The following is an 18,570-nucleotide window of genomic DNA, read 5'->3' as shown; positions in this document are numbered from 1 at the left end:
CTAGTAAGATCTTTTAAACGGCTAGACCGATTAATGACAGTTAAGGTTGTATTGGGCAGGTTTTAAGCTATATTATTGGACAACATTTATAACAAAAACAATATTATGGAGCGTAACAACTACCCCTATAAATGCGATCTTGAGGCTATGAACGAAGCCACTAGTCCAAATAATAGCATATAACAACACAGCCCTTTCAATCTTTACTACTACAAAATATCCTTTATCCCCTTTTTCCCATTGTCCTTTACCCCATTCCCTTATTTATTGTTTTCTGTACCCACTTCCCTTCTCCAACCCTCCACCACAACTGTTGTGTGATCGGTCAATGAACCGAAGTATTATATGTATATTATATATGTGTATTAAAGAATTATATCTAAGTTTTTTTTTCACAATTTTAATCCTTTTAAGGAGTTAAAAAATTAAGGAACTTTGATAAATAAAAGTTGGCTTTTAAAAATATTAATATTTATACGTTTTTTAATGCCCAGAACTAAACTAAATTTGAAGAAAATCCTGTTTTAATTAGCAGTTTTATAGATCCAAAGTTCCAAACAAACGTGATTTAAACCAATTTTGTAGATCTGAAATTTTTAAAATTAAGTCACGAAACAAGAAAATGTACCTTGAATTTCTCTTCGGTTGCGCTATTTGTATATTACCCCGTTCTTGTTAAGAAAGCTATGGATAGCAGAATTAACTGTTGGTCTTAGAATACCTCTACTGTTAGGATTGCCACCTCAAAAGTTATAAAATTAAGACATTTTCCTCTTATTTCTTATTTAATTTAATCGTAAATTATACTAGTACCCAAAGTTTTATAACTACGTTATCTCATTCGTTGCCTTAAATCTTTGGGTACTTCTATTAAATCTTAATGGCGAGGTCAAACTAGCATTGTCCAAACTTTTCAACCAATTAATTAATCACAAAATTTGTAATTATGTTAATTATCATTAGGAATATACATAAGTTTATTGTCCATTAAGATCCCGTGGATAAACCTTACATGAGATAGAAATTGCTCTAATACAGATTTTGTCTCTAAAAATAGTTTATTTCTCAACAAATTTGTAAAAAATTTTATGTAAAAATTTGCATTTGCATAGAAAGTTTGGACACAGATCATTTTGTCCATGTTTCAAAAATTAATACCATGCAAAAAAGCAATAAAAGCAATTTGAAATGACTTTTTTTACCATAATCTTAATAGCTTTATGGATTAAACGATCTATGTCATTGTAAAGCCATTAATTTAGAAATAAAACAGCCTTAAGTCATCCAAGGACTTATACGAAGCTTTTCTAAAATGAAGAACTCAATTGTTTCAGTGAGTAATGAAAATTTAAAGCATAAACAAACCAAAAACTTTTATAAACCAAATATTAATATAATAGTGGATATAGTTATCATAAAAGCATCTAGGGTTAGATGGGGGTTGGGGAGGAGTCGACCCTCTCTAATTTTTCTTTTAAAAGATTTTTTTTTAAAGGGGGGATTTTTCCTAGGGTCGATTCGAATGGTGGGTACATACTACCCTAAAATATGTATAAACCTTCCTTGAACCTATAAATAGCTTCATTGTAAAGGAGAACCATATCGGTTCATCGGTTATCTAGATCCTTCGATACAGATAGAAAAAAAGTTTTCTACTTTATATAATAGTATTATATTAGCTAATTTTAGATTTATTAAAAATGTATAAACATTTAAAAAAAAACACAATGGTTAACAAATTTTAAAGATTATCTTCTAAATAAAGAATATTTAGAATCATGTTTTAAATATAAGTTGATATTTATTGTTAATTTTAGATTTTGAGATGTTTTGATGTTAGTTAAAATTAACTATTAAAGGGAAAATGTTAATAAAAATCCAATTAACACATAATTTAAATGGTGTATTGTGAATAATTGTTGAATTTTTTTTTATAATTATGCTTTCTCTTCTACAAAGAGAGATATTTTCATTGAAAAAACAGATACATAAGCAATATATTATTTTACACGAGTTTTCTCGAGTCGCGAGCATATTTTGAACATGCCGTTTGTCCGCTCCTGGCCTAAAAAAGCCATCTTTGCTATGTTGCTGTGTTTTCTAGTTCTAGGAGTATCCAAACGTTTCAATCACTAAGGTTAATCTACAGTTATGGTAATTTTGGTGTAGCATCATTAGGGATGTACATTAATTTATTGGCAATTGTCTTATCCTTTTAGATCCCTGAAAATAGGGTTATTGACACTGAGCTAGATACTATGTAGATATGCTTTTTAAACACAATTATTCAAAATTTTATAAATTAAAAATATTTTACAAAAGATACAAATTCTGTAAATAAAAGTTTCTTTTAAATAGTAAAAAATTCCTTTATTATGAAAATATAGTTCGATGAAAATAATATTCAAAAGATTTTTAAGGTACTTGAATGAATCTTTTTAAAAAAAATTAGAGAAAAAATGTTATTTACAAAATGTGCATAAGCTTATATACAAGTAACAGGATATCTTTCTGCGACTGCTAATTCTATTACATAAAATAGTAAGGTTTTTTTTCTGAAGCTAAAGATCTACTGAACTGTATGAAATCTCTTTTTTAAGTAAGCTTTACGTATGTTCTGTTATAGTTTTAGGCTATGCTATTTTCAAATTTAAATTTTGGGATGGTTTTAAGCTTTTTTTGTATCTTCTCTGCCCCTTAGAATAAAGAGTCCCTAAAAGCTATAGATAAAGCCTCTATTATAATGTAAAGAAATATAGTTTTTTTAGAAGCAACTTATCTAAAAAATTACGGGGGGATCAAAATATTTATTTCAGGTGAGCATAATATAGGTCTTAGAGTGGAATAGGCTAATAAACATTCACCCCTTCTTCCTATAAATAAGCCACTCAAGGCTAGGACGCAGCTTTAACATAAAGCTGTTGTCATAAAGGGTGGGAACTTACATGAAAATACAAAATACATGTTGTTACAAATTGCAATGGATATATTATTACTTGGATCTTACACAAGGTTTTCATCTACTCGAATAAGTAAAACTTGTAGCGTGCCATATTACGATTACCCTTCTCCTCTCCTACTGAATGAACGAACTGACCAATAAACGAGTACCACGTTAGCGACCTAAATTGACGACAATTTTTCTATTGTCATAATATCCACCACATAAATACTACATCCATTGTTGTTACAAGTTGCTAAAAACAAGCAAAATTATTTGATATAACTTTAAAACAAAATTAGGTCAGGAAAAAAAAACAGAAACTGGAAGGGTTGATAACAACATGATATAGGGTGGACTTGTAAATAGGGAATAGCTACTCTACAGGTTCTTTTTATCAGGGGAAACTTAATATCTATATAAAATAGCCTTCCTTTACCTTTTTAACATGAAATTTTTATCTTTTTTTAATTGTTATGAGAAATTTAGCTTTTCGTACCTAGTCCCTCGGGATTCGCCAAAAGTGGCTGATAATGAAAAATGTATTTTTATAATACAGGGGGTAGTTCCCACTCCCCCCCCCCCACACACACATACATTTAGGGGTGTTAACCACCTAGATTCTTAGAAAATAACTTAAAACCTACCCAAAACTTAGCTTTCCAAAAATTTGGTCTGATTAAGAATACATACATACAGCTACTTATAAGAATATAGGATAAGTAGTTTAAAAATTATTTTACTCCCCCCCCCCCCCCCCTGGTCAAGCATTATTTAATACACATACAAATAAGTTCTGGGTAAAGGGAATTTTTACATTAATTTCATAGAACATTTGTTTTTTTTACTGAAAAAACATATTTTACTTGTGGCTACTTCCCTAGATGACTGTAGTAGCCTTTCAACGAATATAGATCTTCCCGGGAACTATAAGATGCTTCTCTGTTAAGGACAGCAATATCAGTCTAGGCGTCAGTGAGATCTTTTGGTACACACACACACTCAAATTTTAAAAAAATGTATTAGCTGCCAATCACCTAATCGTTCTTGTTCTGTTGAAAATACGTCGTAATAATATTTGTACACATTTTCTCTTAAGTTTAATTATAAATTTTATCGGAATGCATCTCCGTTATAAAATGAGAAATGAAACTGTGGTGCCATTACTTTCGTAAATGTATTTATAACATTTTATTATTATTTGAATTGCATATTATTACAGCATCACAAACTTTCCCTTATCCTACAGAAAAAAAAATAATTAGCCCAAACTATATTTGCTACTAGAGACCCTAGAGGCAATCACCACCCATTATCAATTTTAGATTTTTTTTGGGGGGGATGTACTTTTTTTCTAGGGGCAATTTATATTGTAAAGGGTTAGCGATATCCTTAGATATAAATATACACACACACACACTGACAACCTTCTACTTTTTTTTTTACAGGAATTGTGTCTTTTTGCAAGTATGAGACAATATATGAGAATATAATCTTATGTGGAAGTCATTGTACACCATGCAAACTATGTTTTACGTACATCTTTAAGAGCTGATTTGGAGTCTGTTCAAAGTAATCAAAATTTTTGAATACCTAATGGTTAATGGCGAAGTGATAGGTTTGAATCTCACCAAAAACAACACCATTACTAAAGACATACCACCTGTTGCTATCCTATAATATAAAGTAATAAGCTTTTTTGTCTGTAGCGAAGGATCTCGCTAACCGCTGAACAGATATGGCTCTTCTTTACAGTGAAGCTTCTTATAGGTTCTGATATGGCTTTAGGCTATTTTTCTGCCCTTCAAATATAGAACCAGCCGCTAGTTGTGGATACACGACATTAACGGCAGTTGTATTGGAGATGCTTTGGCAATAAATAGGCACAAATTATCATGCATACTTCAGACAACGGTCTTTTAATCAAAATATTGGTTAAATTGAAGCATTTTGAAAAGCGAGCATCTCTATTATCGAGTAATAAAAGTAAATATGTCATTGTCCAAGAACCTGAACATAAATTAATTGTTGGGTGTATTTATTTATACGAAATTTTTGTTAAAGTTAGTTTGTCTAACTTTCTTATTTGTTAATCTTCGCTTTTATAGATTTTTACCATCCTTGTTAATAGTTATATCTTAAGATAAAGATTTTTATGGTGCCTATAAAAATGAAGTCATATTGGTCTATCATTGGTCAATTAAAATGTATGGTAGCCAGCCATTGGTAATTTAGTCTGTGTATTCGCCTATATCAATGATTATTTGTATTCTATGACGTTATTTTTATGGGCATCTTTATGGTTGTTTAGTTCATGGCATATTAATGATAATTGAGCTTTTTTTTTTGCAAATTTGCATAAACACCATTGAGGTGCATTTTGTATAGAGGGTAGGTGCATTGTTACCATGCAGATCAAATAGAAAAGAAAAGAGAAAAATCTCAAGGGATAGAGGCAGGTGAGGGAGGGGGGGGGGGGGATAAGAGATGATTCTCCGTAGAACACGTCCTCCCATTTTTTGCGAGGTCCTCTTTTAAACTTTTTGTGCACGTTTTTATACGCTCTGGTTAGGTAAGGGTGTTATAATAATGAATACAGGCGGCTTCGCTCATAGCTTCTGAGGGGATAAAAAAAAATTTAGAAAAAAAATACTTTTATGAATTTTGTGTGTGTGTGGGGATATTTTTATGAAAATTGTTCAAATCATCAAAGATCCGTTTTTAGATTTCTCAATAAGAAGGACCCGATCAGCTTTTGATTCCTAAAATACTCATGGAAATAATTATCCTTCCATTCTAAATATTTTATTACTCCATTTTATAGAAGAAACAAGAGAAATAATTTATCCTATCTATAAACTATCTATAAATTGATAAATAATTATGTGCAAAAATTACAGGAAAATGTTTTATATAATCATTTTATATTAAATATTGCGGAAAAGAAACGTTTTTTTAGATATGAGAAATAATGCAAAAATGTATTAGAAATACTAAGATATTTTTCTTATATTATTTCTATTAAATATTAGAATTAAACTAGTGATAGCTAGTATAATTAGGTCGATAATACTGTTATCTAGAAGTCGAACCTCCCACTTTTAATTTTAGTTTTAAAAAAGGGATAGGGGTTACATATTTTCTAGGGGCGGGTTTAGGGGGTTGGTACCCATTCCTAAAATAGTTATAAACCTTCCAAGGCTCTGAGAAGCTACACTGTAAAGTATAACCATTTCTGTCTGTAAGCGATATTCTTCTGCAAACATACAGATAGACATTATGTTACTGTAAGAAACTTTCAATCAAAGCAATTCTACAACAAAAATTTTTGAAAATTTTAAACATTCAATTTCCAAATCTACTATCTAAAGTGGAGTTTCTCTATAATTGTAAGTGTTCTGTAGCTTCGCTTGTGTTATAGTTACCATCCTTGTTTTCTAAATATTTTCCATGTTTCCCTCCACAGTTCAATAACCCCTTACTACAATTTTGCATCAAAATCTAAGTGTTTTTATTTTACATAAAAAAGGGTTAAAAAGAGGAAATAAATATATATTATTTTTCTTCTTTTTTTAGTAGCAAATCTGCTATATAACTCTTTCTGTGTCCGTAAAACCGTTAGCAATGTCTTTTTAGTGAAACACAATTAACTTAGCTGCTATTAAATATATAGGATTATTTTTTTACAGATATTCCAATGGTAAAAGAGCATCGTCTTTATAATTTACTTAATCCGTGGGTTTTTTTTCGTCACCTTCTTATGAAAAAATCCTTTTAAGTCTTTCAACATATTTAGATAAAACGAAGATGTTATGTTTTTTTAAATTAAAATCTAATTAAATAATTTTTCGTGTTTTTAATATAATAATATTTCCTTTTTAAACCTTTCTCAATGATAAAAAATGCACAAATTGAACATAGCACAGAGTGGGGGTGTGCCTTGACTTTCACAGAGCATCATACATAGAATTTCACATTCACTTTAATTTTATTAATAAAATCCTATTGTTTAAAGTAGTAAGGATTTTCTCTCAGAAGCTTAAAATTTAAAATAAATACAGAACTTATTGAGTTTTCCTTTTTTTAACCTCACATGGGTCCCGAGATTGTTTAATTCTATTTTTTTTAATTTAGGCTCTAAGATGGTTTTAGGTTATTTTTTGCTCGATTCATAAACCCATTTGAATACAGAGGCCCTAAATACTAGGGGTGCAGCAGCTATTACGTTATAAAAGGGCTCTTTAACGACGAAAGCGATATAAAATGTTGGTAATGATTATTCCAGTATGGCTTCAAAACCGATTAATATCCGCTGGATTAGAACCAGTTATTGGTCATACTGAAACATCATGTATAGCATTATATTACAATTTTTACACGAATATTAAGATAAAAATCATAAGATCGATATCCACGGAAAGTTGTCTATAATACGCTATACGCTGCGATTAATAACTATGATGGCTTTTTGAAAATATGCATTGCTTGCGAAATGAAAGTCACACCCGGAGAGAGTTCATTCACCCCTGACATTGAATATAAAGAATACTGTAACAATAGCACAACATTTTTTTTTATAAAGTGTTTTTATATATTTTCTTTCTCGGCCCAAGAAAAAATTATTTAGATAAGCGATGTTTATCGTAATACAAAAAAAGTTGTGTACAAAACGGACATTTTATAAGGAAAATTTATATTTTTAGGAAAAGTTCAAAACTTTTCATTTTTAGTTAGAATAAAGTATTTTTATATAAAAAAGAATTTTAGAGGGTCACTAAACATTCAATTCAGGCTAGCAGCTCTGCCCCTAGCCTCTTAGGGTCCCTATTTAAAACTGTTCATAGATTAATACATGGCTTCTCTGAAAAGAACCACTTGATTGGCCCAGCAGTTTGTTAGATCTTTAAATTTAGACAAAAATCTTTCTGTAATGTTAAATGAATCTTTTTCATTTCTTGCCATTTTATTTTTATTACTTTAGGTAAAGAAAAATTACATTATGGTTTTATAAACTGAATTAAAATTACAATTTAACATTATAGCTTGAAGCAAACCATTAAAAGCCTTACTGGGCTTGGTTTTTTTTTGAGGATATTCACATCGTTTTATTTCAATAAAATGTACTTTCATAAAAAAAAAAAAAAATTTTCTATGATAATTTTTCTCTTTTATCAACCAATCCACCTCCCCCCCCCCCCACTTCTTTCTTTACAATTTCTCACATATTCAAGTCTTCCTTAATACGTAGATTTTTACATGTTTGTGTGTGTCTGTGTATGTTTGGCGTGTGTGTTATACATATGTCTGTGTGTGTGTGTGTGTGTGTCAATCCCCTGTAAGCTAACTGTAAAACTATAATGGTATAAGGAAGAACCATCTACACACACACACACACACACTCACAACACAGTTGCCTTTCACCCCCTTTCCCCCCCCCCCCCCCAGCCCCTTAGAAATTCTCTCAGGTGGTTTCCCTCACAAGTAAAATTCTCCTTTCCCTCACACACACAAACTCACACACACACACACACACACACACACACACACACAACCACACACACACAGATTCCCTCATAAGCACTCTCTCAGTCACAAAATTACTCTAACAGTGAAAATATAATAAAATTACAAAAAAAATATATCTAAATAAAAATAAGAAAGTTTAAGAATTAAAAGTGATTTTTTACTAAAATTCATAATGTGATAACTTAAATATTTGTGTTTATAAAGAATTTGTGATAATTTACATAACATATAAGAAAATAAGTGAGATTAAAATTAATTAAAAATTATTCATGAATTTAATAAAAGAGTGATCACAAAAATATTTTAAAAAGAAGATATTCTGCTAGGTGTCTATATTAGTCGTCATATGATTTTTTATGGGTTCTTAGTTTGAAAGAAATCAAATTTACAAAAGAAATAAATCTTTAATGTATTTATGAGGAAGGGGATATGACGTTCATTAGTTGAAATTGGCGCTTTTTCTTTAATTTTCAAAGATTATTTGTCTTTTTTATGTCTACAACTCCTAAAGTTTAAACCTATGAATGCTAAAAAATTTTGCATTTATAAGGATTCAAATTTCAACTTTAGTCCATGCTCGATATTCTATGGAGATTTTTGGCTTGGTTTTATACCTGGATCTTAAGGGATAAGACAATGGATGATTTACAACCCAAATGATGATAAACAAAATTACCCCTTCTATAGATTAAATTGTTGGTAGTAAAGTTAGAATACTACTAGTTTAGAACAAATCAATACATTGGATACAAGTTTAATTTATAATATGATGACAAAATATGGACCCTTGTAGATAAAACTTAATGGCTGACTCGCCACCGACACACTGCTCATGTTCTGGACACACAAAATGTGGAAAGATGTGGACCAGACTTGATCCTTAGCATTCAATTATCATAACTCATTTGATCCTCTACAGTTGGGATCATAAACTTTACTGGAACTTTAAGAAAAGATTAAAATATATATTTTAAAAATTATAAATCACACCAAGGCAAGATACATAGGAATACTTATTCAGATTTTCATTTAGTTTTTGATTTATTTGTATCAATAAACTTTTCTTTATCAAAAAAACAATTAATTATATGGTATAAGGAAGATTAGGCCAATTTTAAACATTTTAATTCTAATCACATTTTTTGGGAAAGAGCAAAAGCTTTTTTTATAATTTGATTTGAAAATGAATAATTTCTACCTACTTCTTCTTAAAATTCACGTTTCTACACTTTTAAAATTAGATATTGGGTGATTTTACTCAAACATTTAACTTAACAACCGTAAACCCCCCTCCTATTTAAAATTTTGTAAATATTTTTAGACCCTGTGGGGCTGTAGCTCTGCTTTTAACATTCATCTAACCTATCCTAACTTGAAATAAGCATCAATACACGTTTGTGGTCCAGTTGCATTATACTAGAAACCGCTAAATATTTCGTTACATTGCTCATTTTAATACAAATCCTAATCTAATTTTTATACAACGTAGCATGATTTTATATTATTTAAAAAGTTGATAAATATAGGGTAAGCTAAATAGCCGTGTCAATAATCACAAATTGCACTAAATTAGACATGTGTTTGAATGACAAGAGTAATATAATGCAAAGTTACATTTAATACAAATTTAAATCAATTTGCTTTAACCCTAGCCACTATGGGAATAGTGGGGAGGTCAGAAAAGTAGCCTTAAACTTCCTCTAGATATTTAAAAAAGCTTCCCATAAAAGCACAACCAATTCGGACCAGCATTTTAGCTTTAGACAAAAAATACTTAGTATTTTATATAAAAACAACCTTTAATGCATAACCCTAGGTCAATGTTTTATTATTAATTTCATTACATTTAAAATAAATTTATATACATAGTAAAGTAATGATTTAATCTGAAATAATAGGAGAACGAAAGTCTTATTAAACTAAGGTTTAATGTTTGCCCATTCTAAAGGTTCCTAAAGATTCTAATACACAGATAAAATTTTCTGATAGAGTAGCTAGAATCTGGAATAGTTTGATAGTTAGGTAAATTACAGTATTTAATTAATCACCAAACCTACACATTTTAAAATATTTTAAGTTGAAAATATTATATATTTACTGTATAGCTTACAATTTATTTATTACTAGCGGCTACACCCCTAGCGTCTAGAGGATTTTGTATTAAAAGAGTTATATATATGGAAGACATGAAAATTGTCTAAAGCCACCCCTTGACCTATGTGAAGCTTCTCTATTAATGGGAACTCAATCAGTTTAGTAGTCATTGAATTTTTACGCTTCAGACAAAAAAAAACCTTAGTACTTTATATAATAGGAATAAAATAATCTTTTTTTAACCTTCATATGAAAAACTATATTTTTCTTATTTAGACAAGGTTAAAAAGTAAAAAGAAAATAAATAGATCAAAAGAAATGAAGATTCTAGAATAATTATGAATCATTTTTTATTGCATCACCCTTTGTCAGTTTGGCCTAATTTTACCCCAAAGTTAACGGGACTTTTGGCTTAAAAATACCTTAAAAATGGTGAAATTGTGGAAAGTACAATCATTGTTGAAAAAAAGCTCAAAGTAGGAGGTAAAACTAAATCATACTTAATATCAATGAACTGTAATTTCTATTTGTTTGACAAACTTTTAACAATTAACCATAAATTTTGGAAACGTTTAAAGAAAAGAATTTTATAAAATTCACAATTTAAAACTCTTTAGTTTATATGGATAGGTTGGGTTCAAAGGCTAATTAAAAAGTTATAAGTCTTAATAACATATTGAATCCTTTTCAAAAGAAACATTAATAAAAATATTTAAAGTATTCCTATGTTGAATAATGTTGTAGGCTCAAAATACAAGCAAAGAAAAATTGCACCTTAAACTTCACAATGGTCAACCCTTTGATTGGGGCCAAAATGGAGCCGTTAAGCTGCACCCTAGACTTAGCTGCTGTTGGCGTCTCAAATTCCTCGTCGCCAGGCGGCGGCGGTGTGGCCAGTGCTGTAACTACAACAACCGCCGGCGGTCTCGTCAAACTTGAGCTGGACCAAGAAGAGAAGGTTGAGGTGAAAATGGAAATGTTGGGAGATCTTTTTGGAGACAATTTTAGCTGTGTCAATTCATTGTTGTCAGATATAACAGATCCGCTGCATTTTTCGGCGGCTCCGACGCTAACCAGCTCCGGCGGACTAATCGGCGGGCCTGGTGGTCACATGACTATCAGCAGTATCAGCCCGAGTAGCGTGTCCACGGCGTTTTCCTCGTTAGCCTCCTCAATTGTTAACGGTAACGCGGGTATGGGCACTCATACCTTCAGCCTGGCAGACATAGCGGTTGCGGCCGCGGCACAAGCTGCAGCTACCGCCGCCGCCAATCAATCCCCCCACGAAATTTCTGGCCACGGCAGCGGAACAACGTTAATACGGACAGTGAAGCTGCCGCTATCCAGAGACGGCGCCGAAGTGTCGGACGGAAATTATCCAGTACTGAGCATACCCGCCACTTACGCCACCCACTCGTCAGCCGCGTCGCCGATCATGGCGGCCTCCACAACAGACTTGACCGCAGCCTCAGCCGCCAACAGTGATAGTAATAGCGGCAACGGCGGTTGCCTCCAAATTTGTATATCGCCGATTAGTCACGGCGGCCAGGCAGACACTACCTCCTTGACCTCCCCCTGCTCTACGCCCACCCCATCTGCCACCCCAATCACCCCGAATGGGTCGTCGTCCAATACGAGTAGTAAAAAGACTATTTTTACAGCGAAAGGTAGAATTTTAAAAATAAATTTTTAAAAAGAACTTGCTCTCAATGGCAATACTGAAAAATGGACAGTTATCCACAAATAGCAAAGTGAAAAATCTTAATATTTGGCCAGTTTTGTTAGCCCGGAGTTTTCGGCACCTTGGGTCTAACAAAACTGGAATAAATCTAAGCTTAATCGTTTTATTATCCGCGGAAAATTGCCTATCATACGATGCGATGAATAACTATTTTAAGACCCTATAGTGGCTAACCATTGCATTGTGCCAAAAATCTTTGTATACGGTTTAAAAGTACAGAAATTCATATATAATGTGTTTATAAAACAAAATTTAACATAAATATATATATATATTTGTTTATTCCTTTGATTTAAAAACATGAAATAAAAGTTTTGATTAGTTCCTATAATTTTTATTTGTATTTGTTGCTATACAGAGAATTAGTGCGCGCTAGTTTAAACTTAAAAATTTGAAAAATATTTTATTAATTTGAATTGTCAGTATTTAAAGTATGTAAAGGAATCAAAATTCTTATTCTACAACTTTTTTTTATCTTTTCTCAGTTTAGTAAAATTGGTATTTTTAGCAGGCTTGAAATCTCTCTTAGTTTTTTATAACAAAAGCAAAATTTAATTGTAATCTTTACAGTTATCTTTCCTTTTTTAGAATAAATTAAGGTTTTATATCTAAATTAATTGATCTTTAAACCCATTTTTGGGGAGGAGATTAGGAGATTTTTTAACTGCCTTTTTGTACCACTTTTAATATATGCTATAGAGGAGGAAAGCAAAAAACTTTCACCAAATATTTTAAGAACCAGATTTAGTATTGATATGGGATTTTAGGAGTTTTATAGGGAGGGGTAGGTTTTAGGTAGGGCTAGGCAGCTACCCATTTTTATGAGCGTTTCAGCTATGGATTGTTAAAAATGATTAAGAACAATGCGACCACAACCTTGATTATTATTAATTCTTCTAAGAGTTGACAGTTATGGCTTAAGATTGTCCTGTTAGCGGCTGCAAAGTGCTGATTATGGTTGCGGGTTCGGCTAAAAAAATGTGTGGAATAACGCGGTTGCGGCTGCCAAGCCTTGGTTCTAAATATACAATAAAAAAGACGTTTTTGCTTTAGAGTATTTTTTAAAGAAAAATAACTTGAAGAAATATCACGTTTATTCAAAAAAACTTTTTAAAAAAGACTCATGTACTATTTTTTTCAACATAAAATCTTTGTTTAAAAATTGAAACAAATTTTCCTGACAGACAAACATTATTTTAAACAAGCTTGATTATAGGTTTTCCTTCCTTGTTATCTTATTCTAAAATCTTTATACTAATTATTTCTTATAGCATACATTTTTTTCACCATTAAAAAAACTTGGAGATTCAAAATTTAGATTTTAAAATTTTTGAAATCTCACAATTTCATGATTTTAATTTTGAAGAAGAGAGAAAGTTAAATCACGATGAGAGTATATTGAACCCTGGAGTTTAACAAAGTTGTTTCACAATACCCCTTAACTTAATCAAAAATTATTTCAAAATTAAAAAAAACTTTAATTTAGTTTTAGAGATTTATGATTAATTAATGATTTTATAAAATTAATTTCGGTCCTTCCGTCTGTTTACAAATTTCGATTTTAGATTTGGCACTATGATTCCTGTAATTATAGAGTACAATTTAGAAAAAATAGCAAGACGTCAGAAAGAGGGCCTAAAACGACCCGAAGCTTCTCTACAAAGTACAATCAATTCGGACCAGCATTTTTTGAGATCTTTAGCTTCGGATAAAAACTTATTACTAATTATATTATAGGATTACTTTTATAAGTCAATGTTCAAGTTCATTGTCTTGTCTGTTTTGTTGGATATTGTCATCCTTGTTTTAAGGAGTAGTGTATCTAAACCCCCATTCTCCTATCCCCCTTTTTTCTCTTCTCTTTCTTTGTGTTTCTCTCTCATCCCTGGCTGATTTGGCGCGCGAAGGTATTGGCTAGTGCGCGTCAACGCACATAACTTTCACTTTTACGTTTTCTTCAGTTCTAAAAACTTGGGCAATGGGCGCACTTTTTACTTTATAACGTACAGATTATTAACTTAAAGTACAAAAAAAAATGCTATGAATTAACAAGAATTATAAAGTGCAAACGCAGTGTAATAAAGTGAACAAAAAATCGTCTAAATGTATTTGGTACAGCCATATCAAGGGGCTCAAAAGCAAGCATCAACTGTGAATAATAATAGCAAACAGATAAAAAATGTGATTTTATCAATAAAAGAAATTCCCCCATCCCCTCCAACTACGTCCATTGATATCTCTGATTTACCAGCCATACCTGACACGGCGGCATTATCGCCGATTTTCGGCCTTAAAACGCCGCTGTCGCCGGCGGAATTAGGCCAGAGCTTGCAGATTACAATACCAAAAGTACCTAAAATAGAACCAATTGATAATAACGATGAAAGTAAGTAAGAAAAAGGTTCAGAAAACGCTTTTTACTAACAATTTTTTGTTTAATTTGTCCTAGGAATCTTTGATATTCTTTAAGTAAAAAATCTATAAAAGTAATTTAGTAGCTTAATAATTTAATAATAAGCGAAGAATTTCTGTAACGTATATCTCCATAGTAAATGGTAATTTAATCTAGAAGAGAAATTATTGCACAAATATCCTTTTCTGTCAATTCTAAATTCGTAATATTTTTATTCAAATTATTTGGAACTTATTTAAAAACAGATTAAGTTTATACTTAATGTACGTACATTGTTTTCTTATTAGAAATATTATAAAATATAATTTTTATTAGCGTAGCTACTCTAAGTTTATGGGAACTCATTCTTAATGGGGAACACGTTAATTTTCTCTCTGATTTTTAAATCATAGTTTATTGTTCTTTGTTTAATTGTTTCATAAGAGATGATAATTTTTAATCAGGGCTCGGCAGCCATGCGTTTTCCTCAAATTTAAAACAAGTTTGGGTGCTATAACATGAATTCAAAATGCCCTGCTTTCAATGCTTCGCTAATTATGACAATCATTGTTTTTTTTTTTAAAGCGAAGCTTTTCTATAATTAGGGTAGGTCCGTCCGTACGTCCGTCCGTCCTAAAAATGTAAGTATGTCCATAAACATTATCCTGTATGAAGCCGTTTTTCAACAAATTTGCTTCGACTCTTTTACATTTATATTCTTATTATTCAGTTCAGACACTATACAAGCGTTAATGTCCGATTGTCCTTCCATTTCAGTGCTTCGCTTTTATGGATGTTGTCATCCTTGTTTAGTAATTTTGAAACCTATACTATGGTAAACATTCCATGTCAAAATTTGTGTCGTTATTATGTCAACATAATCATGTAGTTATTATGTCAACATAATCATGTCGTTATGATGTCAACATAATCATGTCGTTATGATGTCACTAGAACATCGATATGTCTGTATTTTGTTAGTAAATTTCTAATTCTTAACTGATGTGGGACACCTGCAATTTTTAAAAGATGTTTATAGATATCTTATTAAAAGTTTATTACATCCGTTAAATCTATTAATTTTTCTTATGAAAAAACTATTTTACAAAATTTACTCATATTTTATTCTGCTAAATATATATAATTTCCTAAAATATAATTTCCAGATGAATACAAGATCCTTGTATGTTTGTACGTCAATAAGGGTAGAATTTTAAAATACACTTCATATTAAAATAGTAAGGCTTCGTTTAGAAATCGAAAAGGAAATATGTTAAAAATGAAACATAGTACGAGGGCTGGGCTTGGCAGCTGTGCTTTAGCCCCCTTTAAACCACAGGAAAATTGACACATTTCAACTTTACTCTTAATAAAAGGGGTTTAGAAAGAAGAAATAGACTAAAACCACCCCCAAATAACTCAAATAATCTAAATAAAATCAAATAGTTGAAAACCATCCCGGGACCTAGGTAAAGTTTCCATAAAATGGAGAACTCAATCGGTTATCTAGTTATCGAAATTTGAAGCTGCAGACAAAAAAAACCTTACTACTTTATATAATGTTTCTGTCAAAAAGGGTTTGAATTTATGGACTACCCGCGGGGGGGTGCCAATCCCCATACCAGCTCCTTAATAAATTTAGTAATATACATGAATATGAGTTAAAATAACCTAAATTTATATGAATATGCTTATTTTTAATCCATTTATTTTGAAAATTATCTAAATTCATATATTTTTGATACTTATTTTCCAGTTTTATGTACGTTCCTATAAAGAAGTATTTTTTTGTTGTCTGTAGCTTAAGATTTCGATAACTTGTGAACCAATTTTGTTCTCCAATTTAGGAAAGCTTTACATAAGCCATGGAGTGGTTTTAGGCTGTTATATTTTTATATTAAATTCTTGGGATGGTTTAAGGCAATTTTTCAATCCTTCCCTATACCTTTGAATAGAGATCCATTGGGTGCTAGGGGCGCAGCTGCTAATAAATGTATAAAGTATAGGAAATACGATAATTAAAATATTTTTGTAAAAATTAGAATATGTTATAAACTGTACCTATAGTACTTGTATTTCTTATTAGTATCTTTAAAATACTAATCAAAAAACTTAAAGCCTATACAAAATGACGTCATACTGTCCTACCATTGGTCAATTAAAAAATATACTGGCCTGCCACTGGTAATATAGTCTGTGTATTGGCCTGCCATTGGTTATTTGTATTGTATGACGTTATTTTTATAGGCACCATGAAAAGCTTCAAAAAATTTTATGCTAATATTTTTTTGTAATTTCAGCTCAGATAGAGGCTATACCGTGCAAAGTCTGTGGAGATAAATCGAGTGGAGTTCATTACGGTGTTATCACTTGTGAAGGCTGTAAGGTAAGTACAAATGGACGTACGGACATTTTGGTAACGATACAAGAGTTGCTACGCTTTCTAAATTGTACCGAACTACTACAGGAATCACCATGCAAAGTTTGAAATCGATAGGTCAACTCTAATATGCCTAAATTAACGAAAAGAGCTAACCGTTACGAACTGACGGACGGACGGACTGACGGTAATATGGTAATTGGAGATTACTATTTGTTGTTGAAACGTTTGGACGCTCAACTAAATGAACCAAACAATCAACATTCAATAAAAAGGTCTAAAAAATGTTAGACTTTCGATATTATAAAACGTTGGGGACTAGTGCAATAAGCAGGCCAATTTCCCCTTCCTCCCTGAGTATAGATTATCTGAAACTTGTTCTAAACGTCCATCTGTGGTGATAGGTTGTATGGTCTTTTAGAGCCATTCTATCAGTGCCCTTTTCAGGGCTCGGCTTAAGCCACAAATTTAAAACTGTTTAGATGCTTAGCAATTATTTTTAAAAGAGGGATTGTTATATTTGGGTCAGATTTAAACTTCCAGCATATTTTTTTTTAAATGTAAGAGGTCGATTTTCCTAAGGGTTACAGGCTGTTAGAAACACATTTGGTTACTTTAGGGAGGGGGGAGGGGGGGAGGCTATGCAACTATTCTGTAAAGGAAAACCATATTGGTTCAGTGGTTAGCAAGATCATTTTCTACACACACATATAGACAATCATTCTGTTGCTTGTATACAAGGATACATTTTATCCGGGAATGGACAAAAGGAAGGGTTTGGGTTAATTAAGTGCCCGTTTTTTTCTTCAAATGGCTTGAAACCTACTAGATCAATATGAAACTTCCTTGATATCTAGAGGACAACTCTAACAAACTGACAGGGTTGGGGATAAATGGGTGTTTACCCCCCTCAAACTTTGAAAACTCTTATTTTACCCCCTTTAAAATTTAAAAAGATACATTAGATTACCCCCCTTAAACCGTTGAAACCCCTCATTATACCCCCCTCAAAATAAAAAGCTTTGACTTCGCTTAAACATAGATTAATAAATATAAATTTTTCAGGGATTTTTCCGGCGGTCTCAATCCCAGGCGTGTGTTACCAACTACCAGTGTCCCAGACAAAAGAACTGTGTTGTCGACAGAGTTAATAGAAACAGGTACAACAGTTATGACCACTTTTATATTAAAGCAATACAAAATATTTAGCCATTTTTAGATGTAAATCTTCACTAAAAAATCTTAATTTTTTCTTTACTGGCAGGTGGAAATCTCCCCTATAGCATAATAAAAGGATCTATGTATTCGAAGGAGTAAGGAAAGTGGGAAAATAGCCTATAATACAAGAATTAAATAGTCTAAAATTATCCAGCGACCTTGGAAAACTCAATATGTTTAGTAGTTATCGAAATTTTAAACTACATTCAAAAACCTTACTACTTTGTAAAATTTGATTTGCTAATTAGACATGGGGTCTTCATGCCAAATTTCAAATA

General features: G+C 31.4%; 2 protein-coding genes across 5 annotated transcripts in view; one reads left to right on the top strand and one right to left on the bottom strand.

The window, feature by feature from the left end:
- tank (EI24 domain-containing protein tank) overlaps positions 1 to 18,570 on the bottom strand; it is a 228,697-nt gene that overhangs the window by 150,422 nt on the left and 59,705 nt on the right. The gene's annotated exons all lie outside the window — the stretch shown is intronic.
- Positions 1 to 18,570, top strand: part of Hr3 (nuclear hormone receptor 3 ROR-beta) — a 69,163-nt gene that overhangs the window by 28,735 nt on the left and 21,858 nt on the right. For 2 of the 4 annotated variants that reach the window (XM_080173506.1, XM_080173505.1), the window contains exons 1-5: positions 8,529 to 8,793; positions 9,261 to 9,461; positions 11,306 to 12,228; positions 16,995 to 17,080; positions 18,140 to 18,234. In XM_080173506.1, coding sequence (XP_080029632.1) covers positions 11,349 to 12,228; positions 16,995 to 17,080; positions 18,140 to 18,234 — 1,061 coding nt within the window. In that variant the 5' untranslated portion in view covers positions 8,529 to 8,793; positions 9,261 to 9,461; positions 11,306 to 11,348. Of the gene's footprint in view, positions 1 to 8,528; positions 8,794 to 9,260; positions 9,462 to 11,305; positions 12,229 to 14,264; positions 14,689 to 16,994; positions 17,081 to 18,139; positions 18,235 to 18,570 lie in introns of those variants that run through there. The other 2 variants (XM_080173507.1, XM_080173508.1) reach the window with 2 other exon arrangements.

Source organism: Acartia tonsa, chromosome 10 (assembly GCF_053477335.1).
Source record: "Acartia tonsa isolate MP-2025a chromosome 10, ASM5347733v1, whole genome shotgun sequence".
Classification (NCBI taxonomy): domain Eukaryota; kingdom Metazoa; phylum Arthropoda; class Copepoda; order Calanoida; family Acartiidae; genus Acartia; species Acartia tonsa.
Note: the sequence above shows the minus strand (reverse complement) of the source record. Positions and strands in the feature narration are given on the sequence as shown.